This window comes from Penicillium psychrosexuale (assembly GCF_028828465.1).
Source record: "Penicillium psychrosexuale strain IBT 29551 chromosome Unknown utg000002l, whole genome shotgun sequence".
NCBI classification, from domain to species: domain Eukaryota; kingdom Fungi; phylum Ascomycota; class Eurotiomycetes; order Eurotiales; family Aspergillaceae; genus Penicillium; species Penicillium psychrosexuale.
Genome location: NW_026643187.1, coordinates 2482164 through 2507704, shown reverse-complemented (window position 1 = coordinate 2507704; position 25541 = coordinate 2482164). Strand labels below are relative to the sequence as shown.

The window sequence follows — 25541 nt, the reverse complement described above, 5'->3', positions numbered from 1 at the left end:
AATAACCACATGTAATAATCATAGAATCATGTAATCTGACACAGTCTCGCCTAATCATTTGTACAGGGGTCTTGTACTTATTGTGCTTAGTTTGAATCACAACTTGCATGAAGTACCCTGTCAAAAGATCCGGGGTCGAAGCGCACCTTCCCCTCATTCAAGCCCCTGGTCATTTTGTGATTTTGTGCTCTTTGTTTTCTTTTTTTTTGTTTTTTAAAGACTGATTCCTCGCTATCATTTTCCCATGCTAAGGTTCTCACTTATCGAGAAGTGCGCTTCTCGCTGGGGTGTCTCGTCTCGTCCTGGAGCCGGCATCAGAAAGCCCAGACAATTTCCCCCATACCTTCATCTCGGTCGCCCGAGGCAAATTGCTTGTGTCGTGGCATCTCCAAATACGAAGACATGGGATATTTTTGCGCAAAGAACGCGACAAACTTGCTCTCAAAATTCCATACGACAATTGACTACAACAAGTCGACAACGGACCAGCGAACTCGCTGTTCCACGTCCTGCGACTTTCGAAAAGGAAATACAAGTCCCTTTACCGGAATGGAGCTCACCCGAAGAGGAGGCGCGGTACAGGGCGAACTTCTTCCGAGTTATTGAAAACGGACAACCAAACCAAGTGAGGGAAGCCATGGCTGATCCACGGTCGGTAGAGCTAGTGGGATCGCTGCCGCCAACCGTGTTTATCGAAGCCCTGCACCTCCTCTCTCCGGCTCATTTCGTGATACCCTACCGAGATCTCCACCATACACTGCACGGGTGGGGCGTGTTGATGCTAGGACTCAAGACATTGGAAGCGGTGTTCGATGACTTTACAAGGGACTTGCTCACGATCATCCAGTATCGAACCGTGGCTGGGTATCCACCTCAACTAGCCGAGTACACTCACCTCTTCGACTGTGCTCAGGCGATGGGAAATGGCCCCCTCGTCAATGCCCTTTGGGATGGGATGCATGCCAACAATGTCGCTCCCGACACAGCGTGCTATAATCACTATATGGCAGGATTGGTCTGGAACCATTGTTATGTGGGAAAAGAAGCATACAATACTCGCATCATCCCTCACAGCTACAAAAAGCGCCGCATGGTAGATCCGAATCCTGGATGGCGTGGCTTTGCAACGGCGTGGAACAGTGTCAAAGGAACAGTGCTGGATATATTCAGTCAAATGAGCCAGGACGGGCTTACTGGGGACGAGCAGACATACATTAACATCCTCCTCGCAGCGGCCAGAGTTGGCGACAGGGAAGCTACCAAAAATATCCTCAAGACTGTATGGAATGTTGATGTTGATGTCCTCTTGACTGAGAGGGACGACTCAATGCTGCCGCCGGTTACGCCCTATGAGACTTGGTCCGGTCTGTACCCAACCGAGCGTCTTCTTTTCGCCGTTGCTCATGCCTTTGGCACAAACAACGACATATACGCCGCCACGAGAACAGTCGACTTCATGGCCTCCTCGTACAACATCACCATTTCAGCTAAGGTCTGGTCCGAGTTGCTTGAAAGGACATTTACTCTCTCCAAAGAACACAAGCGGAGACAGGCAGAAGATGGGCGAACGGGCAAAGTGCCAAGAGACATGGTCCGCGAGATGTTTCAGGTATTGACGACGAAGCCGTACAATGTTCCTGCGACTCTGCAAATGTACCGATATATGACCCAAACCAACAAACTGGACGGCGACCTGGAGGCCTGCAAAACAGACATGCGTAAGGCATATGACGTCTTGAGCCAAACGAGGGCAAAAAGGAAGGAAGCGAGAGATTTGGTTGTGCAATATCTGCAGCCAGTATTGGGCAGCATGAGACCACCGGCGAACGATGCGAAGAAAGTGCGGGATCCAATCAAGTATCAACGAGAGAATGGCGTGAAACCAGACCTGTCACTACTACGGTGTCCCCTGCTCGCCGAAGCCATCAACACATACGATCTTCTCCGGCTCGAAGTCTTCCAGCAAATTTATCAAATGCAACGCATAGCCTATTCAATGATCATCACAAAGAGGTGGAACGACATATCACCCAAAGCCTGGGAGCTTCAAGAACGGCCTAAGCTATTGGAAGAATGGAAAGACTTCCTGCCAGAGCGTAATAGGTACGAATATAGAGACGGAGATGTTGGAACAGTCGATTTCCAAGGCCAAACGAATTCCAAGAGCCGCCACATGAGCCTGCATGGCCGCATTCATGCGCGGCGGATCCCAAATGGGTCGGAACTGTTCCATCCGGTTGAGCCCAAAGTTCTCGATGACAGGATATTCTGGGAAATCTTGCTTTATGAATACCCCCAGCTGGACCCGTCCATTTCGCCGCTCAATCGCATCTACTCCTTCCAGGTCAAGCACACCAAAGAATTAAAGGAAAAGCTCAAAAGGCTCAAGACGCGGGTTGATTACCCCGAAGATCATCCTTTGTCGCAAGAGAACAACCCTTCTGGCGGGTTTTATGGTCGCATTCATGCCCTGGGCTTTGATGCTAAACCCCAGAATTCTATCTTCTGGCGGGATAGCAATCCTTGGTGTTGATCGGGGCTTTTCTTTTGTATCGTTTGAAGCATTTGCGCTTGATGTCCACCATTCATGATATCCAATTGTACAATTTCATCTGCAGTACGATTATTCACTTCGTCTTTTTTTGGTGTCTGGACTTTTTCCGTACTAAAGGACATGTATGTCCATCATGAAGGCTCTCGAGACATGAGCTGCGTAAGCCAAGTAGTAGGTATGAGTATACAAGAAGGCACCTAGGCCTTGAGAAATCATATGCAGACATGAAGCGTGATATATCGATGCGGGCAAAGGGCGATCGGCCAAATGATACAAGATCTGAGCAGATAGGAAGCTAGCTCTTCATTCAGAGCATAACAATTCCAAAACAGGAACAAGGAAAGGACTGTCACCTAGACCTTCTCCCGCTGAAGGTCATTGACAGTCATATATCTCCCAATAGTGATCCAGCCCCACCGGAACCAAACCATCTGACTCTTATGACAGACGACCATAGCAGACTGCGCAGTCAACCACTCATTTATCGAGCTAACAAACAGCAGCCGCGCAGGACCAACCTCAGCCCGCGCACCCTTCTTCTTCGAGCCCGTCAACCCAGCAACGAGGTTACTCCAGACACCAAGGAACATGGAAAGCGGCGCATCAAGCACACCCGCGTACTTGCGGAACAGCGACGTCGTGGTAAGGGTATACAGCGTAACCGGACAAGTAAATCCAGGCTTATCATTCATCAACGTGCGGACGAAGTTCACAGCGCCGTAGTACAAAGAGCGGTGGTTAGGATGATTACTGATACCATGCTTGTCGAATGTGATAATGACATCGATAGTAGCGGCAGGGGCCTTATTACGATCGACACGCTTGCCGGGCAGCTTCTTCTGGGCCGCCATTTCCGGCGCGAAAGCCGAGGCCAGCAGCGACGAGATCTGCTCCTCGTCCCAGTTCTTGTCCATTCCATCCGGGAAATGGTTCACGTCGTCGACTATGAAGACGTCCGATTCGCTGCGCAGCCCGAGGTGCTTAGCTGATTTCTGGAGCTCTTGTTTGCGCGTCTCGCCTAGGCCGTCTGCGTCGCCGGTGCTGAGACAGAGGATCTTTAGATGGTTGCCGAGCTCGGGTTTGGTGAGTGATAGCACGGTTGGCGCGAAAAACATGGCTTCGTCGTCTGGGTGTGCGATTAGGAGGCAGATGCGCTTGTTTTCGAGGCGTGGGAAGGACCGTGTGAAGGGTGACGAGGACGTTGAGGAGAAGGTCCAGAATATGAAGACTGCGGTTATGGCTACCGCTAACGCGGTCCAATTGAATGAGGTCGACATTGTGGTGTTCAATTGGTGTAGTTCGGATTTGCACGAGTTGTCCGGGGATTCCGGGGTTCCGCGCCTCGTTGTTCCGTTTCTTCGTGTTCCAAGTAGGATTGAGGATCGATCTAGGGTGATAATACGGTAGGTATGGTAATTGGGCCGTGATTGGTGCAATGCAGTGCTCAATTGTTATGTGGTGAAATTGTTTACCGGGTGGATCAGGGTCGACCAAAGTCAAGACATGTGTATGGTGGGGAACAGCGAATCATCCCACTCGTGTTTATACAGCGGTCAACTACTTCTGAGGAGAAGTAACAGCCAAGCCCATAGTGACGCTGAAACAATCCAAAAAAAGAACACGGTGGCCTGAGCTTGCATCCGGAATAGGGGAAGCTCAAGTGATTCCTATAACGATACCCGGAAGGGTCACGTGTCGGATTTATGCACGACGCCGCCGTATACATATACATCTTAAGAGCTCCTCCTTTTCCCCCTTAGTCAATCAGTCCAGATAGTTAACTAGCCAAATAACTATTTTTGGAGATCGCAACCGAAATCAAATGCCTCACCATTGGCAAAAGGATCTAAAAAGTAGACTGACCCCGATTCAACATGCTAAACTATACAACATAAGTTTGTTGTCGGCGCAGAGTGACGTGATTATTGCCTCAATGCATTTGCTTTCCTCTCTTCCTCTACCTCATTTTCTGTTAGCTTGCAGTCTTCGTTTTGAGTATTGACTGCGCTCCCCGGCCCTCTCGTTGATAGGTTCTAAGCCTCGATCGCCAGCCTGTCACTGTCTGTTATTTCTCATGTTGGAAGGTCTTTCTCCGCCATTTGAACCCTTCGATGTGTATATCGCCTGCACCTTCGGAGTCGGTATCTACATATCGCTTCCTTCAAGATCAGCCTAGGATGCCCAAGTGGTGATGGAATATGAATTGATGAGATGGATAGAGATCTCAAGTTAGAAGGTAAAGATTAGTGTAGCAGGCCTTAGTCTGAAGCACCACATGTAACTATAGATCAGATCAATGGAGCATCGGTGCCAGGTGACACCTATATGTCTCATTGGGAAACGCCTTGAGACTAATTCTTTCTACACTTTCCCTTGCATCAGATGCTGACTTTGCCAACAATTCAGATAATACCTCTTTCTATCAACTCTACAACATACAGTCTTCTTCTTCCTTGTAACTAGCATCTCGATTTAGTTAAGACGGCAGTCTTTCGAAACCGCCGTCCCAGATAACGGTGGAAGCTTTGCTCTTGATATTGATTCATTTCCCATAGATCGATAATGCAACGCCTGCGAATAGATGACAGAGAAGACGTTCAGACAATTGGGATATCTTACAACCCTAGAATCCACGGTCTGCCCCAGGCAAGATCTGATAAGAATTGAGATGTATATAAAAAGTCATATTTAGAGTCTATTCAAGCCACAAAAGGCTGAGACGAACAAGGATTGAACACTGAAGCTACTTTCTTTCTTCTTGGTAAGCTCCCCGTTACATCGCTTTGACCAGCAACTATAAAACCAATATATGTTTCTTTATTCTGATAGACGAGCCTGGCCCAATACCAACACATGAATTCCACACCGCCAGCCAAATCGAAGCCACTGCACTATCAGACCGGCTAACGGGCCGGGTCTCATAACAACGTCTCACTGCCAAGCTACAGGTTAGCTAATTGTTACCCCAAGAGACGACTAACTAGCCTCCAACACATAACCTAGAAAAAGTTGAAAGTACGGTTTCCGCCCCATCAACGGTGGAGCGATTGTACAGCGTATTATACATGCTCCAATTAAGCCAGGAGAAGCACCCAGGGGGGAATCTGAACCAGGGATGACAGTTACCATAGCGGGCCGCGCAGAGGTGAGGCTAAAGATCACGTTGCAACGGGCCGAGTATAAAGTTCTGAGTGGATGACCGAACAGAAATTTTCTGCTTTCCCGCGCTTGAGCGGAGCCCCGGCCATTGTCCGTGGAACTATTTTTTTTCATTCCTGTTCGTTTCAGCTCTAGTTTGCGGTTTTTAAATGGCGCGATTTATGCGGAGTCCAGGTGTTGTCGAACTCGAGCGCTTATAAAATGCAGGAAAATGGAGGTAATTGGTAAGATTGTACGATGCACATAGTTACATCGCCTCTGCTTAGGTACGTACTTATATCCACTTGGGATTATGACGAGATGGCGTTATTCCCATATGATCTATGGTTCAATGTGCGGAGCACGTTTTCTCCATGATGTGCTTTGTACCTACTCTTTCCCGACAATCGAAGGAGTGCAAATCCGGCAATTAAATGTCGAAAGAAAACAAAGCCCAAAAAAGGCGGATCATACGCCGGCGGAAACAGATCGGGGCAATCCGAGATCGCCCCGAAAGAGGCAGCTCGCCTGAGAAGCCGATGTCCCATTTAGCAGCAATTATTGGCTAGTCCATCCGACCGGCGGACGACAGCCACTGATTTGCGATCGTGATTTCTGAGCCGTGAATCAAGCATATTAACCGTAATGATCCTAGGGAAAGGAGACAGTGGAGCTACTTTATATAATGCGTTGGAATCACTAGTATATTACTACCCTAAATACTGACGGAGTACGGAGTACTCCGTAGTATTACTCAGATCAGGACCACGTTGCGTAATATATTATTATAATGCCTATTTGGGTTGATCCAGCTTGACAATGCAAATCAACCAACTGCAATGCATCAAGGGCTGACGTGCCCGGAAGTACAAGGAAGAGGAAGTGCAAGGAAGAACCGGGATGGCATCACCGCATCCGCGTCTCCGAGCCCGGTTCAAAGACAACAAATGCCATGGCGTGATCAATTCCGTCAGCTCACTACAGAGCCCTGGCGCTCCGAGGAAACATCTATGGACCCTATAATGTACTCCGTATGTATGTATGTATGTATGTTGTATGTTGTATGGCTCGAGGGTGGGCGAGTCGGGAATTCTAACCCGACGTAGCCAAACAAGCTGCAATGCTTCAAGCTCCCTGCATGCATATGGCACAACGTGTCTGTGCTACAGGCTACAGTTCCAGTGCCTGGGCACCCTGCGCGCGAGCCCGATGCTTATAGGTGAGACGTGAGCGGTTAACTCCTGATGATGTTGTTGCTGTTAGGTAATTAGTGTGCGCGGCGGGGATAGTGATTCGTCAGGGGGGCGACCTTGTGAGCACGGAGCATATCTTGACAAGTGGAAGGGCTAGAACGTTTGGGACGATCATTGTAAATCGCAGTTTTATAGATACAGTATTTTGATATTGCTTCACTTCTGTTGCTCTTGTCGAGGGAGTTCGATCTCGCAATTGCTCAGAACCCCGCAAAATGCAATCCTTGCAGTGCGGGGTAGAGGCGCACAGGATACGAGCCTGACCTCGAGAAAGGAATACGTAGCTCCGAGGCCTAGAGAAGTCTGCCCCTAACTATAGTCCACTTTTATAGATCAGACGACTACCCCTCCGTCGCATTCAGGCGGTCAACAGGAGAAAAGGGAAACGAAAAATTTTCCGGGTGGAGCTCCGCAAAGGGTCCTTTTCCATCGCGTTTGGTTGTCCAAAAACGGAAAATATGGATTTTATTTAGGGGAGCGCTAGTCGAAGATCTTCTGGAAGAGATCATGACCGGTATGGTAATGGATGTGTATGGTATTGTTCGTCATTTACCCAGGTCTGGACACTCTCCACTGCGCAGTCTATTACTGTCATTCTACGCCATCACGCCACGTGATGGCTTAGTATAGCTGGATGGATTTCAGAGTATTTATAGACAGGCGAGTATTTTCAGAAATTGGAAAGGGATGAAACATTGTGATATAGCTGCAGGAGTGTCGTCGTGGCACTTTCTGGTCAAGATACTAGGAAGTCAAAGACTCAGACACAGACACAGACACCTGATCACATCCGTCGTATAGTTAGTTGGTTAGGGCTACTATGAAGTGATTGATAATCTAAAGCCGGGGTATCCTCCAAGGTTCCCTCCTGTCATTGGTCATATTGGTCACATTGGTCACATTCGCCATAGCTAACTTTCGAGGCTGTATGTTATAGATTGAACTCGGGCAAACCCACATGCTAAAGGAAGTATACCATCAGTACTCGGTGCTCCGTATACCAAGCCGAGTAGGCCATCACTATCCGACCGGTTTAGCCGAACCGGTACATCGTAGATACGTGAGTCATTGTGCACGGTTGTCCACGGGTTCTACGCTAAGGCTGGAGCCAACCGTGGCATCATGTGCTCCCATTGACTGCCCTAATGGGGTCTAGCCTGGAATTTACTGATGTTCTTTTCTCTCTGATCGAAGCATGATACTGAGACTATCATTTGAGATGTGGGGTAGAAGTTGAGTCAGGCGATGCTAGATTTTGGGCGAGATATATGGTTATGAAGTCTATTGTATATGGGTTTAAGGTGTATTCCAACCATGGGAACATACTCGTCTAACAATGACAGTTCATGCTCTTTGTCCCGGCATCAGACCGCTACCTGAAACTATAAGATGAAATGATGTGATGGAGAGTGCATCAAAATTGCGACTTGGTTGAATAGGATGATCTCAGAATAACAAACAAATGCATCAAAATAGGACCTTGGAGGGGTAAAATCACGAATGCGGTGTATTTTTAAGTGTCATTACAGTGTATCAGTACTGTCAGACCCCACTATGACGCTATATCAAGCCCCACCGGCTGGCTTTTTTCTTTTTTTTTCTTTTTCTCATTGACTGTCCCGGTACCTGGCAAGTGGAAACAGCAATGAAAAATAAAAAATGAACGGAAAAAGAATGAAAATTCAAGTTTTGGGGTTTCATTTTTAGTTTTCCATGGGTTCAGTCCATTAGCACATGATTGTTCTTGCCATTCAAAAGCGGCACGTCGCGCACTTAACAACTTGACTTTCTTCTGCAGATCTTTTTCCTACATACTTCCAGGGACTATTATGTGTTGGATTGCCTCATCTGCTTCTCAATTATTCCATCACCGCACTGCTTCCTGAACATACAACTATCACCTCACTCTCAATTGAGGCCTCTACAACCCAGTCGCCAATATGCCGGGCCGTCTAATCCCCAACCTGATTAAGAACGCCAGTTCGCTACACTCCTCTGTCACCTCAACTCCCAATCACTCCAACTCCTCCTCGACCCTCTCCGTCAATGAGATCCCCGGACATACAAAGAAGTCAGCTCACAAGGCAGAGCGCGCACGATCTCCCGAACGCCGTCTATCATTCTCCATGGATCACTTCATTCACCCTCTCCGGGACCACAGCAAAGAGAAGCGCCGCACTTCCGGACGTGCAGGAGGTTCCAAGGAGCGCTCCAGCCATGATGCGCACCTGCCAGCGGCGAAGCTGGATGTCTTGATCGAGTCGCCACCACTGGTCTGCTATGGTCCACCTGCCAGCTCTACTGGCGCATTGTTCTCCGGACGCTTGCGCATTGCAGTCGCTGAGTTGACTGGTGGAGTCATCTTGAGCCAGTTTGATGTACGTCTCGTCTCCAAGACAACCACCAAGAAGCCTGTCTCGAATCACTGCTCCAACTGTGCTACTCGCACCGAAGAGTTGACCCAGTGGAATTTCATTACCGAGGACCTTCACCTTGATGGCGGGGATCACGACTTCCCCTTCAGCTATCTATTCCCCGGCCACCTTCCTGCTTCTTGCAATGGCGTGCTGGGTCAAGTCGAATACTTCCTTCTGGCACATGCACGGAGCGTCACCGGAGAGGATTACAACCTCAAGCTGCCTCTGGACATCAGTCGTTCTCTGCTTCCCGGGCCTGACAAGTCCTCCATCCGCATCTTTCCTCCAACCAACCTCACTGGCCGCATTGTGCTACCCTCCGTCATTTACCCTATCGGACACTTCCCCGTCGAGATGACCTTGAGCGGCGTGGTTGACAAGGGCGACAAGACCCAGACCCGCTGGCGTCTTCGAAAGATGATGTGGCGCATCGAGGAGCAACAGAAGATTGTCTCCACTGCGTGCCCGAAGCACGCCCATAAGATCGGCGGTGAAGGCAAAGGTGTTCTACACCAGGAGACTCGCGTCATCGGACACAACGAAGAGAAGACCGGCTGGAAGACCGACTTTGACACCGCTGGTGGTGAGATCACCATGCAGTTCGATGCCAACATCAACCCGGCTGCCAATGCCGTCTGCGACATGGAGGCCCCTGGCGGTCTGGAAGTCAAGCACAACCTCGTCATCGAGCTTATCGTGGCCGAGGAGTTCTGCCCTAATGGCAACACCCGCCTAATCACTCCAACCGGTGCCGCGCGCGTGCTTCGCATGCAGTTCCACCTCCACGTCACACAGCGTGGTGGTCTTGGCATTAGCTGGGACGAGGAAATGCCTCCAATCTACGAGGACGTTCCCGCCAGCCCTCCTTGTTACACCAAGCCCGATGGTACCCCCAGCTTCATTGAAGACTACAACGGCTCCCCACTTCCTGACTACGCAGACCTGGAGCGCATAGAGTCCTTGCGATTGGACAACAGTTCTACTCGCTCTTCCACCGCCTCTTCCGATCAGTCCACGCACGGCTCTACGCACGACCGGTTGCCGCGCTTCACCACTGACGACCTTGTCACCGGGGAGTCGCCTGCTCCCTCGCCTATTCCATCCCGCACCCCTTCTCGGGCCCCCTCGATTGAGTCCTCCAACCAATAAAATATCAAAAACTTGAACATGCTTAATCAGCTATCTTGATTATCGTTCTTCATTACGACTTAACGATCCCCACGATCAACTCAAAACATTTTTCAGTTACAACGCCTTGCGTTCTATCATAATTTATTGCTTTCTTTGTCTTCATGGATTTGATCCTGTTCACTTCTCACTTTCGGTCCCATCTCAACGAAGGGCCTCGTGATATCAGCGACGGAAAGAAAATCGGCCACGCAACAACAGTTGGGCCACACATGTTCCGGGTCTTGTTCCAGCCAAGTTTCATGATACCCATTCACTTTTCTCCTGTACATAATGCCTTTACATCTTTCTTCATAATCTCACCTTTGTTATACCTCTGGATACTTTCAAAATGTGTTGTAGTTCCTCCACATAAGTATTATTGCCTGGCAGAATTATAGTCATCCGGTTGCATGTTATAGAACAAAATTGCTTCAACTTGCCCATCATATTTAAAGTCAATAAATTAAATTAATTGATAATACTCTACTAGTAGTGTGCTCCATGGTAGGTATTTCTGTGGTGTTGAACTAGTGCATTTTCTATTCGAAAACAACATAACAAGTACTACAAAAAAACAGATAAAATATCAGTATAAAAGACTCAAAAAAGGCATAAATGGAAGTTGATATAGGGTTAGCATCTCTCAGCATGCATGGTGACGGAGTACTCCGTATCGGCGGCATACTTAGTAGTCTTCCTCCTGATATATCTTTGCCAGTCTCTTCTATTCGTTTTCTTTCTACCTCCTCTACCATGTCCGTTCAAGAATCTCCCCAACACTTTCGACATACCACTTTCAGAAGAAGCGTTGAGGTACTTGAATCTATTGGATTTGTGTCAGATGCTGCCAAGTGTTTCCTCTGTATCGTCTGTTCTATGACTCTACGGATCGGCGACTCGCCGGTTGCATGTTTGCAAGATAGATTGTTTGCTACATAGCTAAGTAAGATGCTCGAGGTTTGCAATGTTTGCAAAGGGTCAGCTATATCAACAGGCTGCTTCCCACTTTGCAACTTGCTTCTTCTTTCTTCATCAGTTTAATGTACTCTTTCTTCTTCAAGATCGACCTGGCATGTCACACACACCAAGCTCATTTATGACCGATACTGCAACCGCCCAGTCTAACCAGAATCCTGACGACCTCATGGCGTATGTCTCTGGGCATCTTGCCTCGCTCATGTCATCACCGTATGATAGATAGAGAAGCGCTCGCTCATATTGGGCTCGCTTCCCAAATCCAAGAAGCAATGACGGACCCAACCTTCTCCCACATCGTCGGTACCCAGACTCTCGGTTGCCGGGCCAGCGACATTGCGAAACAAATTATGCTGCTCTTCTTAACCATCAACAACTGCTTCAAAGTCATGCCAGCCAGCGTATGACTCACAAAAACAAAAGAAGAACAAGCGGCCCAGACATGAATACAGTCGAAATCCATCTATGACAGCAACTATCAACATGATGCCTCAAGATTTCCAATTTCCGGACGCCCATGTGATAGTACAGGCTGACGTCAACATCCTGGACGACCACATTTCCTTGTATAAAGGCAAGGCGTATAAGGAGCTGAGACAACCAGTGAAATCATTGGGAGATATGGGTCGGTCAACCTATGGTATCGACTGGAAAAAGTTCATCTGGACATGTAAGAGAGAATGCCCGCAGCCCGACCCGAAAGTTGACTATCTCTGGAAGCCTGGACAAGCTGATGTTATCAGAGGCCCCATCTACTCTGACATAAACAAAAGTATCGTTTGCATCCCCGAAGAGAACGTCCAAAGCGATATCAATGAGGCCTCTGTCATGCGATTGCCGTCTGGAAAGAAGGCCTCCCAGTGCGTATTCATTCAAGAGTATACTATCCGTCAGTTAGCAGAGGAAATTCGAGGCAAGATGCACTTCATCATTTTCGAAGGCACAGCACGGTCGTCCGCGATCAAGGTCTAGCACATCCACTTTCATAACTCCGAGTGCTTTGACTGCAGCCTCTTCTCTTGCATGTTTTCTTAGTAATTGTACCGATCAATGTAAATACTATTCAGTGGCTCTACTATCACTATATCAAGAGGTCTAATTGAACTGGTAGATATAAAGTACAGATTAAAGTGTCAGAGTACGGATATATTCCCTTCTATTAATAATGATACATGATTCTATTGATGCTCAATCAAGTATATACGAAAAAAGACACTCTGAAAACCACATCAAAAGCCCCGACAATCACCACCCCTTCCACGGAACCCACGTCTCCCTAACAATATCCTCATCATCAACAACATAATAAGCATAATGCATAGCAGCCGTGATACAAGCATGCTGGATATACAACAAAACCTTGTCCCCAACCGCAAACGCAGCTTCCACCTTCTCCCCATCACCAGACTTCGACCCCGTCTTCGCAACAAGCCTGCGTGTCTGATCCGACTCCGCCCACCCCAGAATGCCATGTTCCTGTGCCATCCGCACAACACTCCACTGGGGCCGATCAACGACAACCGCAAACCCGGGGAACTCGCTCGTCTCTTTCGAGAGCGCGATGGTCCCGGCGTTGATGAGCGCCTCGTTGCGATCAGGATACACGCTGCAAACATCGGCGATAATGCGCACCGCCTGCTGTGTCGGTTCTACGAGCGAGGTCGCTACTTGCTGGAGGTCGTTGGTGGGGTAGTTTCCTAGCGTCCGTGTCAGTCATTCTGTTTCAGGCAGTAGTATGGCGTTTAGCTAGTTGTCACGCATCACATACCAGCATGCAACTCTAACTCCATCCCCTCGGGCAATGCACCCTGGAGTCTTTTCACCACGTGTGCTGTGGGTGTTGACCCCACCGACACCACGATCCGTCTATCGGATTTCCCGTCTACCAACACCTTGGCGGCTTCCACTACGCCCTCGACTTCGGTCTGGAGCACTGCGGCGGCGTCATCCTCTGTGCGGCATGCATAGGAGTGTCCGGCGTGGCAGTAGAAGCCGTAGACGGTCGCCGCCGATGATGACTCGATGCGCTGGATTAATCTGGGGAGGGATGGTGAGTCTGTGACCATTCCCGCGCGCTGGGAGCCGACGTCGATCTTAATGAAGACGGGCCATGGTGCTACGGGAGAAGATGATTTGGCGGCGTAGGATTCCAGCAGATCTATCTGCTGCTCGCTGTCGACCATTAGAATGATCTTTAGAGACTTGGTTATAGTCTCGAGGAAGGGCAAGGCGCTGGCTGAGACGGGTAGACCATAGAGACACTGTCATGGTTTTAGCTGCTACTCTTTCGTTGTGAAATAGTTACTGTAACTCACCTCCTCTAGGATGCCTTCCTTTACAAGACCCAGCGCCCCCCGGATCTCGGCTAGCGTCGATGCGACGATCCGACGGTGCGTACCGTTGCCAAGCATCATGCGGGTGACCTCGATGCACTGCAGGTCCAATGCAATTAGTACATTTTCTAAAAGCTAAGACCGTATAGAAGCTGTACCTTGAGGGTCTTGACATGAGGCCGAAACTCAATTCCCAATCGTTTGACATCATCCAACAAGATCTGGGTGTTCCGCTCCAGTACCGACTTACTCAGGATGAGAGCCGGGGTGGGAAGTTCGGAGACCGGTCGGCCAATGTAGGAAGCGTGATTCTGCAGAGAATAATCCATTTTTTATAGGTTTAGTAGGAATGACAGGGGTCTCAACAGCGGATTTATATACCAGAGACGTAGTGGGGTTTATCGATAAGAGGGCGTGGGGGTATGGGGGTCGTAATTGACGGGGAGATAGCGAGGTGAGAGGAATTTGGAGGGGGAATGTTGCATTGATATTCTTCGCTGTTTGGTAATATCGTGAGGCAATTTGGATCTCATATCATGAAGCCTTATACATAATAATGTCTGCAGGAATATCGTGGAACTGTATCACAGAAACAAAATAGTTTCCCACCTTTCTTCCTTGTCAAAAGATACAGGCATTCCTCAGTTATCCATTATAGATACAGAAAAACTCGATGCATCATAATACGTTTCATCTGCTGAATGTTGGAGCTAGGGAGACTTTGGCAAAGTGGGCGTTATAGTAGCCGGCGCCTGCCTCCTTCCTCATTGAGGGCCATCATTCCGGAACCAAAATCGATTGAAAGCTCTATGCCGGTAATTAGCTTTGCAGGTACGAGATCAAATTTAGACAATCAAATAACGTTACCTGTAGGCAGTTGTGGCAAGTGACACCACAAGGGGTTTCACAAGATCGTCCATGCAAAACTTGACAAGACGCCAGACGAGGTAGAAACCGTATCCCCAGCCATCCGAAGGTGTTAATTATCTGCGGAGAATTCTCAAGTAGATACAGAATTACCTGCTCTCTGCAATGAATGTCCACGACTGTGGGAGGAGCCGTGTCTGTCGTTGCTTGAAGTGGGCTAGTTAAGATGCTTTGGGAGGTCTCAGCATAGTCCACGAAGGAAACGTAATAAGATGGCTAAGAATGACTTACTATGAGGCGACAAATATTGAGCCGAGCCCAAAGAGTGCGCAGAAAACGAGGACGAGAATCGAAGCAGTCATGGTGATGATTAGGTCGAAGGGTGAAGATGTCAAAAGGTGAAGCTCTTGTGCTCGACAAGAAATATGGGAAAGTTTAGAAGGCATATGCTCCTGCCATATCAACCTGTGTGTCGACATCGCCTGCCCAGGTGCACAGGATGGCTTAAGCACAAGACACCCGTGGATCAAAAATGGAACAAAATCCTCCTGGCAGCGTGGGATTTGTGACGCTCTGATATTCGAATGCTCTATCTTGCTTGAGGGTAGGATTAGGTTCGCCTAGTTACCTATGTGGATTTCATGATCTTCTTGTTTGATTCAAGTCTAAAGCTACATAGTCTGTCTTTACACTGAGAGCTAGTGGGCTAGTAGAAACAATCAATTCAAGTCAATCGTTGTGATGAGTGATATCAATAACATCTCGGTCAACCTTCTCCTTCTATTGATCACTCTGGTTTCTGCTTCCTCATGAATGGTGCCTTAGCCAGGGCATTTGCCTGTGTCTTCCAAATTGCCTTTCCCAACTTCACAAGTTCCGGCCCAAAGTCCTCAAGCAATGTTTCTACCGATGTGTCTTCGTCCAAGTTCACCTTGCCGTACTCTTCATCCGAGCCAAACGTTGCAATCCGCCATATTCTCTTCCACCGCTTGACCGCTTCAACGGCCTCCGGGTTCTGGCTGTCAACGTTGGTTGCGACCATGTAAAAAGACGATCTTTTGGCGTGACCGCTCTTTGGCTTGAAAAGCCGAACCCACGAGATCTTTCTGAACATCCAAATGAGATTGACAGTGTTCCAAGCCTCAAGTCTGTGAAGAAGGACGATCATAGTGCCACCAAGTCTAAGGTGCTGGAGACCCAGAGCAAGCTGCGTGATGATCAGTCTCGTTGCTTCTCGGGTTTCTCGAAAAGGGGGCCGTAAATGTTGCCTCAAGACCTGACCATCACATATGACCAAATCGAAAAGCATCCCTTCCTCAAGTTGCCGGGGCAAAAATTTCTCATCTTCATGGCCCTCGGGGATCTGATCCATATCCATATCCGCAGCAAGCATTGTCACATCGAGAAATACCCGCTTGGCATCCAAGTCGCTTGCCAGGATACTTTTATAGCCTCCACTGGAGACAGGCAAGCTGAAAGCCAGAGCGTGTGAGCCCGGGTTCTTTCTCAAGGCAACTTCGAGGAATGCACCGGGGGCCATGCACATGTCGAGAATGGCAGGTGAGGTTGAATCAACCCGTTGGGCTTTGAAGGCATTGGTGGCCTTGTCAATTTCGCGTCCGATTGCTCTCATAAACTTATGAAAGTAGGTAGCCGATTTTTTGTCGGATTTATCGGCATTTTGACGAAGTTTCGCAAAGTATTGATCGCCTTCGGGGGATTCCCATCCCTGTTAGCAGCGTATGAGAATCATATACGTATAATATCAGAGTTCGGCGTGACTAGCCTTCTGTCTCAAATCACTGAGTTCTCGGAACTCTGGACTATTTTCTAATAAGTAGGGCACAACAGATCTGCCCTTCTCGGTACGATCTTCTGCGGGGTCCTCAGTTGGCTGAGGGTCGTTGGGCTGGCTATCAGGCAGGAGAGCAGAGGCTTCTACCTGTGCTTGGATTTCCGCCATGATTTGGTAAGTAGACCGAAGGTTATTCGCACAAAGGGCCCGATGTCTCTGATAACAGGATGTGTTGTGAGAACAGAAAGAACAAAAACCAAGCTGAATGGTTTATATACGTAATGTCTTCATGCGAGGTGGCGTACTTTCTATTGTTTGATCCGTTGTTTGTCTGCATGATGTTTGACACACACCATCAGATTGTCTCTAGAATATACTAGAGAGGACAGGGATCCATTTCTTTTGTTCTTATTTCCTAGAAACATAAATCTTATACAGGTGCTTTAATAAAATCACATCCATGGACTTTTTACATAAAAGCCCTCACATGGTTTCGATTAGAACAAAATATCTTCTACTTAGCTCGATAGAGATGGTATATAAGACAATAATATGACTGGTGGAGTCTGGCAAAAAGTCATGCCCAACCAACCAGCATCACATGCCTAGTGGCCGACTAACCTGGGACTTTACTCATGTCGATCCGTGAGACAATATCGACTAGGGCTACGAAAACTCTTTAGTTTCAATTCCATTCATCAAGTCATTTGTGTTTTTATCTGTTTTTGTGTAGAGATCTCATGATTCACATTGAAGAAGAGCAAAGACAAAGGAGAGTTGACAACAAGGAAAGCCGTGATTGAAAGACGCTAAAGATGATGAGACAAGGATATTTCCAACTCCAAAATGAAACTCCAAGCATGTTATACATGATAAAAATGCCCTCGCATGGGACTCCGACTATGCAGTAATAGGGAATGGGAAATGAAAAATGAAAGTTCGCCATGCTGTATGGATGCGCTTAAGAAATAGGGAAGGGAATCATAGTCCCTCGCCACGTAGAAGACGCCGAAGAATTCCTTCGCCAGGTCCAACGATCTGGCTCTCGATTTCCTGCTGGGAAACAAAGCAGACAAGAGCTTGCTCATCAGGGGCCTTATGAGGAGTCGAAGGAGCATAGCCAGATTTTGAGGGTGTGCGACGCAGATCCGTGCCACCTGCAACAGTTCCACCTCGGCCGCGACCCTGGTATTCTCCAACCAAGCCCATTGTTTCCAAGTTGCTAAGAACGTCTTTGAACTCGGTGGCAGTCAAGGGGTGTAGAATGTTGTCATTGCGGCACAGCGCACAATATGTATCAAATGCTTGCTTGATAGTGGGTGCCGATGTACGCGACTTGGACGGCGTGCTCGGAACCTCGAACTGGCGGCGTTTGCGTTCAAGCGCAATCAGAGAGCAGATAGCGGCTTTTTGTTGCAGGTTTAAACTTTGCAGTCTCTGAACAGTGCCTTGACCGAAAGCTGCGGATGTGATTCGGGCAATGTGGGCGATGCTGGCTCGGGGTGCCGTGATGACTGTGTAGCTTGACATGGAAGTTGGCTTCGGAGCACCGCCAACTTTGGCAGGAGAAGACAAATTGGTGTTCTCTCCTAGTATCGAAACATTTTCAGACTCCTTAGCTTGCTTGTCCAACTTTTGTAATGTTTCCTGTTCAATGACGTCGATTGCTCGCTTGATCAACTCAAAGGCCTTGCGGAGATCCCCTGTCTGTGAGGCTACTTTCTTGGAGCAAAGTTGGATGGCGGCTGGTTGAACAAAGGGGACAAGCTTTGGGTCGGACTCTGCCCCAGCAGGGAGTAATGAGCGAAGACGATTGGTCATGACGTTTGCGATAGATGCAGCACTGTACGGCAAGAACGGCAGCAAACGGGGCTTCAGGTTCTTTGCCTTTAACTGTGGGAGAGATCGGTCGGTCAAATCAAGGGCGTTAGCGATGCCGATCAGCATCAGCTTGGACTTGCTTTGCAATGACCACTCGAAAAGCGACTGCAAAACCCCCGAATCACCATTGAGCAGATGGTCAATTTCGTCCAAAGTGACCAGGAACATATCTTGCCCTTTCTTGGATGGAATGAACGTAGATTTGAGGCGATCGCCCTCGCTCTTCTTAAATATATCTGAGTCCTCGCAGAAATCCTGGATGAGTCTACTGTAGACATCGCGAGAGATTCGCATGCTTGCGCAATTCACATGCGAGACTTTGACTTTAGAAAGATCGAGATCTCCACACACTTCCTGGACCATGGCACTCTTTCCGGTTCCTGGCGGACCGCTGATATAGAGACACCCTCCTTTCCGAGAGTTCACTCCTTCTGTGATAAAAGATATCAACTTTTCCCGCTCCGCATCACGTCCCACTAAGCGACCCGAGTTAGAGCCTCGGGCGAACAATTGCCTAGCTTGCGAATACACCGAGTTCACAATTTTTGGAGTGGCACTCTGCCTAGGGGTCGGGGGGAGATCGGCATGGCGGGGGGTGCGTGGTGTTACTGCCTTTGCTCCGACCTGTACTCGATGTCTAGGGGTGACAGGAGATTGTGGTAAATCATCTCGGAATCGCGATTTCGAAGGTGTCTTGAATTCGAACTCGATAGGTTTCGTAATTTCTTCTGCATATCCGATTAGCGGTGCCTCAGGCGCAACACAAAAAATTCGAACTTACCTTCTACCGGTTTTGACACGGTGAAATGCGAATTGATCTTGACAGGAGATTTAAACTGGTCATCGCGCAAGGTATGTTTAGAAGAAACATTCTCCGACACTGTCTTGCCCTCGCCATTTTCTTGGTCAGGTTGTCCAACTGCTTTCTTCACAGTTGACCTTGTTCGTCGTAATGAGGTTGGAACGGTATCTCGTTGGTGAGCTCGAGGAGCAACTGTTCGGCGCTTGCTGGCGGTTCGCACCGGCAATGCTAGAAGACGGGTTAGGGCTTGAAGATAAGGAGCAGAGGAAGGTGGGATGGTCGATCTTACCTGGGTCCGCGGCACCACGAGTGCGCTTTCCTAGGACTGTTCCTGCCATGACTTGGACTATAAAAACGACGGGGTAGGAACAATAGACGTAGTTTCCGTGGGAGCTAAAAGAGGAATGTCAGGAAAGAAGGCCCCAGAGCCCAGTTAGGAAGTGTAATTGGCAGCTCCACCACCTGGTCAACGCGCTGGACGCGTCGCGCGTAGAGCTACGGCCCAGTGTAGCAACCACAGGTGCAATTTCTCCAAGACTTAGTCAGCCGCGTCACTGGCCACCTCAGGTGTCAATTATCCTCTCATGTGCGTTTCGATTCGAGATGACCGAATTCTTTCAGCCGTGAAGCTGGACGTTCTATTTCTTTTCTATCTCTCTTTTTTTTAATTCCTGACAACCTCTTTTGTGGGACCTAGTGATCTTCTGGTTTGCAGCGGTTTGCACCAAATCTCGCTCCCCACATATCACACCCTCCGAGTCTTTACCCCATTTCCTACTACGCCTAAGGTTTCAGTGGGTATCCATTGTCAATTCTTTCTCACTTTCTTCTCTAAAATTAAGATCTTTATCAAGGAACCTCATTCAACACACTGCCCACCATGGAGAACGACGTGGTAGCTCAGTTCACTGAAATTACCGGCTCCACGCCGGAGCTGGCTATACAGTACCTGCAGATAACTGAGTTCCAAATCGAGCAGGCCATGCAGCTTTACTTTGAAAGTGGAGGCGCACCCTTGACTGGCGAACCTGCTCAATCTTCTCATCGGTCTGGGATCCCAGATGATACCGATGTGGTGAATATTGACTCGGACACTGATGACGAGACTCCCCAACAATCCGGCCTGCCAACATTCGATGACGACGAGGCTATGGCTCGACGCCTACAAGAGCAAATGTATGGTGGCCCAGGTGGCCTAGATAATGAAGATGAGGTGAGAGCGCCGTTGGCGCGCACAACAGAGACTTTGGTGGGGCCCGGGGCGGATTATGACAGTGGTGAAGACATGCACGCCAATATTCTCAGCCAACTACGAGCTCGTGGAAGATCAGGTGGGTGCTATCTGTGTTTCCAAATTTTCTAATAACTTATACTGACACTTTACTTTAGGTCGGGCCGGAATCTTCAACCAGCAAGAGTCATCTTCCATATGGACGGGCGATGATGAATCTCGTCGCGAACAACTCTCTGCCATTACTGGGGGCGCATCGGAGGTGTCGTCCAAATCCAATATGCTCGCCGAAATGTACCGCCCTCCCTTTGAGATCATGTCCCGGCTGCCTTGGGATGTGGCGCGCGAGGAGGGGAAGGACACCGAGAAATGGCTGCTTGTCAATATCCAGGACGCGTCCGTCTTTGACTGTCAGGTTCTGAATCGCGATTTGTGGAAGGACTCTGGGGTGCAAGATACTGTCAAGGAACATTTCATTTTCCTGCAGTACTCGAAAGATGACCCCCGTGCGTCTTCCTACCTCCAATATTACTTCCAGGGAAGCGACGTCTCCGACAATTACCCCCACATTGCTATTGTCGACCCTCGAACTGGTGAACAAATGAAAGTCTGGTCTGGACCGCCTTTGGTCAAGCCTGCGGACTTTCTCATGCAACTTCACGAATTCCTCGATCGCTACAGCTTGAATCACAATGTGCGCAACCCTGTCGCTAAGCGCAAATCCGACAAGAAAGACAAGAGCATTGATGCTATGACCGAGGAGGAGATGATGGAGATGGCAATGAGGAACAGCCTTGGGGGTGCAGCAGAAGCTGGTCAGACACTCGAAGACCCTGATGATTTGACACGCAGTACAGACACTGTTAAGGGCAAGGGCCGGGCTACCAGCGACGAAGATGTCACCATGGATGAACCAGAGCCAGCTGCCGAGGCCTCCCCATTCGCGTCCATTCCCAGCGACCAACCACACACTGAACCTGCTGCGGACCCGGCCACAACTACACGCATTCAGTTTCGACACCCCTCTGGCAGAGTCATTCGGCGCTTTTCATTGTCGGATCCCGTTCAGAGAATTTATGAATGGCTCAAGGCTGATCCTCCCTTGGCAGACAAGGCTGGTGTCGAGTTTGACCTGAATAGCATGGGGCACAATCTCATTGATCAACTTACCACGAGCATTGCAGATGCGGGCCTGAAGAATGGCACGGTGATGATTGGATATGTGGAAGAGTAATCCTCTTGCTTTCTTGAACTTTCGGTTTTATCATCCTGGTTTATGCACGGCGTTGATGGAAATGAATTGGATCCCGTGGGATCTCACCTTTGTTTTCAAGCTTGGTTTTGTAATTCCTCGGGATATCATTCAATCTATCGGGCTCTCAAGTTGTTGCCAACCTTGAGACCTTGATGTGAGAGTATACGTAGTATCCAAGCTTGCCTGGAAAGCATTCAATGAATCATGATAATCAACACAGTACCAACTTGACAGACTTAAGGATCAAGGAACATTTCGCTTGGAAGACATGGGACGTACTTCTGACCATGTAGTTAATTATATAGTTACGGTCATAGAATGAGCCTAGCCTATGAGAAATGCAGTCAAACCTACAGGTTTGATGTTCCTAATAAGGAAACTGTTTGGATTGTGTCACGGGTGCTTCCTGTGCCCTAGTTTACATAATTTAATCACTACTTTCAAACTAGATGATATTGGGATGAAAGAAGAGGATTCTTACATGCTCAAGCCTTTCGATCTATATAATTGCTGCGCTTCGCTCCGCAATAACCAACCATACTACATTCGCATGTTGTATAACAACATAGCAACCTCTGAGCTATACAACCCCAGAACATAGCTAGCTTCACATAGTTCACCTTTGTGTCTGTAAAGCACCTCTATTTTATGCAATTCAATCTTATACTAGATATTCGGGTCCCGATATGCCCCCATTCGAATTCCCGTTTGTGGGGATGAAATAGAAGTTGGAATGGTGGAACTTCTGGGGAAAAGTGAACACATAGGTGGGTTTTCATCGCAAGTCTCAAAGTCGAGTCCGATTAATGATTTGATGCCCTCCAAGCCTAAAACTCAAGTCTCAGATAATTGCACAATATTCAAATGTTGTAATTGGACTTGGAAAGCCATAGATACACCGCCCCCAGATAAGCAGCGGCAAAATAAGCCCCCCGCGTCGATAAACAAGCAAGGGCAGCTCACGACATAGATATCCCTGAGAAGCCCGGGGAGTGAGACGAGCTAATCGCAACGTGAAGACTATGCCACAAACGGTTTGGAATCTTACGATCACCCCCCTCGCCGCACCTGCTCCTATTGAACAATTGTCTTTGTTTACCAGTTGACATCTTATCAATTGTTAGCACCCAAACGAACAACGTCCTCTCTTCTCTTCCTTCTCTCCTGTGCAGTCCTAGAATCTTGCGACCTGGAAAGATATTGCATAGATCTTATCTAATCGATTCAGATTGATCGGATAGCGACATTCTTTCACCCCAGACAGCCACCCGAGTCCATTTTCAAGCACCGTCACGTACGGCTCAACCCCACACTCCATCCTTGTGATATTGTGAATCTGACATTCCATCATTAGCCTCGATAACTTCAAGCTTATTCATGTCCATCGTCATCCTCTGGTGACTGGGATAAATCGCCAAAATGCCGCCTCCAATTGATCCGGAAACCATTTACACCAAGCAAGCTTGCATCGGTACGTTTTTCAATTCTTGAGCCTTCAAGGGCCATTGGATTCATATGTTTGCTAACAGCCTCGTGCTTTTACAGGCGGTGGAAGCTTCGGTAAGGTGTTCAAAGGGTAAGCCGACCTTCTATATCCACATATTGGTTCAACAAACAGCTGACCCAATTCGGACAATTAGTTTGGATAGACGCACTGGAGAATCAGTCGCTATCAAGATCATTGACGTTGAGAATGCCGAGGATGATGTCGACGATATCATCAAGGAGATTGCCATCTTGTCCGAGCTGAAGTCACCATATGTCACCAAGTATCACGGCTCATACTTGAAAGGGTCTAACCTGTGGATCATCATGGAGTTCTGCGCTGGTGGTAGTTGCCACGGTCTCCTGCGACCTGGTGTTATCCACGAGGAGTACATTGCCATTATTCTGAGGGAGCTTCTGCGCGGGCTGGACTATCTCCACAGTGACCAGAAGCTACACCGAGATATCAAAGGTACGAAGACCTCAATTGGTTGAAATGGCAACGTGCGACGACTAACACTTCTGATTGCAGCTGCCAACGTTCTTCTCAGCGCGAGTGGTCAAGTTAAATTGGCGGACTTTGGCGTGTCGGGACAACTATCGGCAACAATGACTAAGAAGAATACCTTTGTAGGTACTCCATTTTGGATGGCTCCCGAAGTCATCAAGCAATCTGGATACGATTACAAGGCCGATATTTGGTCCCTGGGTATCACGGCAATTGAACTGGCCTGTGGTGATCCTCCATACGCCGACATTCACCCGATGAAAGTGCTGTTCTTGATTCCCAAGAACCCGCCCCCCACATTGGTAGGCGATTTTAGTAAGCCTTTCAAGCAATTTGTTGAACTGTGCTTGCGCCGAGACCCTAAGGAGCGACCATCGGCCAAGGAGCTTCTTGAGCATCCGTTTGTGAAGCGCGCCAAAAGAACAACCTACCTGACAGAACTCATTGAGCGCGCAGAACGTTGGCAAATAACTCATCGGGGTCAAGATGACGAGGACGAATATGACGAGTATGATGAAAGAGAAGCCGACCAAACCGCAAAAGCCAGAACCCAAGAAAAGGAAGACCTTTGGGATTTTGGGACCGTTCGTCCTGTGGGAAAAACATCTGCACCCCCGTCGCGCTCTGGCACCAATACGCGAACTGAGACAGAGGAGTGGGATCTGTGCGAAGAGACACCCCGACAAGCCGGATCATCCCAACCCCAATCACACGCTCAAGTGACCCCAGCAAACCCTGCTTTCAATGTTTCTCCCACCAAAACCCCACTTCCTCCCTCTGCTCCATCTTCCCCTCTCAAGCAACGCTCCTCACAAACCGCACTTCCTCCACGCAAGGTCGTGTCTCCAGTGACCAGCAAACCTGCAGTAGACAACCTTCCCACAAGAGGATTAAACGAACAATACGCACAGGCAGCTACTCACTCCGCTGGCAAACTCGATACTGCTTCTTCAGCCAAACCTAGCTCCGCGGTCAGTAACCAGGGCATTCCTGTTAAGCAATTCTCCAGAATTCCCCCCACGACCAAAATCGCATCGCATCTGGTCAAATTTTGCACACGCCAGCTCCACTTTCTCGCACTGTTGCTGATTCTGTGGGACACCAGCCACAGTCTCCGCGTATCCCTCAAGTCGCTCTTCCAAGACATACAGAGCCACTGCAACACGCAAAGCCAGTTTCCGGACTCAAGTCGAAGCGCGCGCCAGCAAACATGGATGACCGTGCTATGCCCCACCGCTCCACCCCTCCGACTCCCACCTCTAGCGACCACAAGCGTTCCACCCGACCTCCCCCTGAGACCGAGCGACCAACCGCCTGTGGAACTGTGATTCTTCCGGCCCTCCGCGCAGCCATGGATCGGCGTCGCAACAATCTCGTCCGTCTCGAACCCGGACGCAATCCTAACGAACCCCCGGCTACCCCAGAAGAAGAGAAGGACTTCGACCGCAGTGTCCGAATCCATCATGGTCTGGAAAAGGTGGCCGAAGACATTGCCCGAGCTTTCAATAGCCTCCAACACTGGGATATGGAGAGACCTGTTGACATGGGCGGTGGTGTTGATACTGTTCTCGACGTGTTCCTCGAAGAGGTCCTCGCCCGGATGCAAGCCCGTACCGACGTGTAATAGACACGTTTGAATTTGTTTGAGTAGCTCTCGATGAAGTTTCTAGGCCCTGGACTTTGCGTGATTTCACTCATCCCATTGCCTTTCTTTGTTTCTTGAGGCCTTGGTCTCTTCTTCTTTCATGTATGTTATGTTATTTGTAGGAGTTAACACTTCTAATGGAACTATCATCTTTGCTCTCGGTTCTCGCTTTCGCTTGTATGACTACCTCGCTTGGCTCTCGGCATGGGAAGCTCACTGATTTAGTACGATC

The 25541-nt window shown here is 48.7% G+C and overlaps 10 protein-coding genes across 10 annotated transcripts; 6 read left to right on the top strand and 4 right to left on the bottom strand.

The window, feature by feature from the left end:
* Nucleotides 1–637: 637 nt before the first annotated feature.
* On the top strand, nt 638–2533 carry N7518_002116 (uncharacterized protein; the record flags this gene model as incomplete). Its single annotated transcript, XM_057183044.1, has 1 exon — nt 638–2533. The coding sequence occupies one exon, from the start codon at nt 638–640 to the stop codon at nt 2531–2533; it is 1896 nt and encodes a 631-aa protein (XP_057044494.1).
* A 374-nt stretch (nt 2534–2907) lies between these two features.
* Nucleotides 2908–3831, bottom strand: N7518_002115 (PIG-L family deacetylase; the record flags this gene model as incomplete). Its single annotated transcript, XM_057183043.1, has 1 exon — nt 2908–3831. One exon carries the CDS (start codon nt 3829–3831, stop codon nt 2908–2910), a length of 924 nt encoding a protein of 307 aa, XP_057044493.1.
* Nucleotides 3832–6531: 2700 nt separating this feature from the next.
* On the top strand, nt 6532–6915 carry N7518_002114 (uncharacterized protein; the record flags this gene model as incomplete). The annotated part of the gene is made up of 2 exons (XM_057183042.1): nt 6532–6723; nt 6799–6915. 2 exons carry the CDS (start codon nt 6532–6534, stop codon nt 6913–6915), a joined length of 309 nt encoding a protein of 102 aa, XP_057044492.1.
* A 1970-nt stretch (nt 6916–8885) lies between these two features.
* N7518_002113 (alpha-arrestin) lies at nt 8886–10511 on the top strand (the record flags this gene model as incomplete). Its single annotated transcript, XM_057183041.1, has 1 exon — nt 8886–10511. One exon carries the CDS (start codon nt 8886–8888, stop codon nt 10509–10511), a length of 1626 nt encoding a protein of 541 aa, XP_057044491.1.
* Nucleotides 10512–11676: 1165 nt separating this feature from the next.
* N7518_002112 (uncharacterized protein) lies at nt 11677–12479 on the top strand (the record flags this gene model as incomplete). The annotated part of the gene is given in 3 exon segments (XM_057183040.1): nt 11677–11720; nt 11734–11908; nt 11931–12479. 3 exon segments carry the CDS (start codon nt 11677–11679, stop codon nt 12477–12479), a joined length of 768 nt encoding a protein of 255 aa, XP_057044490.1.
* Nucleotides 12480–12752: 273 nt separating this feature from the next.
* On the bottom strand, nt 12753–14169 carry N7518_002111 (D-serine ammonia-lyase DSD1; the record flags this gene model as incomplete). The annotated part of the gene is made up of 4 exons (XM_057183039.1): nt 12753–13204; nt 13276–13768; nt 13823–13939; nt 13999–14169. 4 exons carry the CDS (start codon nt 14167–14169, stop codon nt 12753–12755), a joined length of 1233 nt encoding a protein of 410 aa, XP_057044489.1.
* Nucleotides 14170–15494: 1325 nt separating this feature from the next.
* On the bottom strand, nt 15495–16670 carry N7518_002110 (uncharacterized protein; the record flags this gene model as incomplete). The annotated part of the gene is made up of 2 exons (XM_057183038.1): nt 15495–16436; nt 16494–16670. The coding sequence occupies 2 exons, from the start codon at nt 16668–16670 to the stop codon at nt 15495–15497; spliced, it is 1119 nt and encodes a 372-aa protein (XP_057044488.1).
* Nucleotides 16671–17483: 813 nt separating this feature from the next.
* N7518_002109 (AAA family ATPase CDC6) lies at nt 17484–19523 on the bottom strand (the record flags this gene model as incomplete). The annotated part of the gene is made up of 3 exons (XM_057183037.1): nt 17484–19111; nt 19165–19413; nt 19475–19523. 3 exons carry the CDS (start codon nt 19521–19523, stop codon nt 17484–17486), a joined length of 1926 nt encoding a protein of 641 aa, XP_057044487.1.
* Nucleotides 19524–20065: 542 nt separating this feature from the next.
* N7518_002108 (DNA-protein crosslink repair co-factor UBX5) lies at nt 20066–21650 on the top strand (the record flags this gene model as incomplete). The annotated part of the gene is made up of 2 exons (XM_057183036.1): nt 20066–20516; nt 20575–21650. 2 exons carry the CDS (start codon nt 20066–20068, stop codon nt 21648–21650), a joined length of 1527 nt encoding a protein of 508 aa, XP_057044486.1.
* Nucleotides 21651–23090: 1440 nt separating this feature from the next.
* N7518_002107 (putative Ste20-like serine/threonine protein kinase) lies at nt 23091–25288 on the top strand (the record flags this gene model as incomplete). The annotated part of the gene is made up of 5 exons (XM_057183035.1): nt 23091–23142; nt 23217–23247; nt 23312–23628; nt 23689–24635; nt 24674–25288. 5 exons carry the CDS (start codon nt 23091–23093, stop codon nt 25286–25288), a joined length of 1962 nt encoding a protein of 653 aa, XP_057044485.1.
* Between the last annotated feature and the right edge of the window lie 253 nt (nt 25289–25541).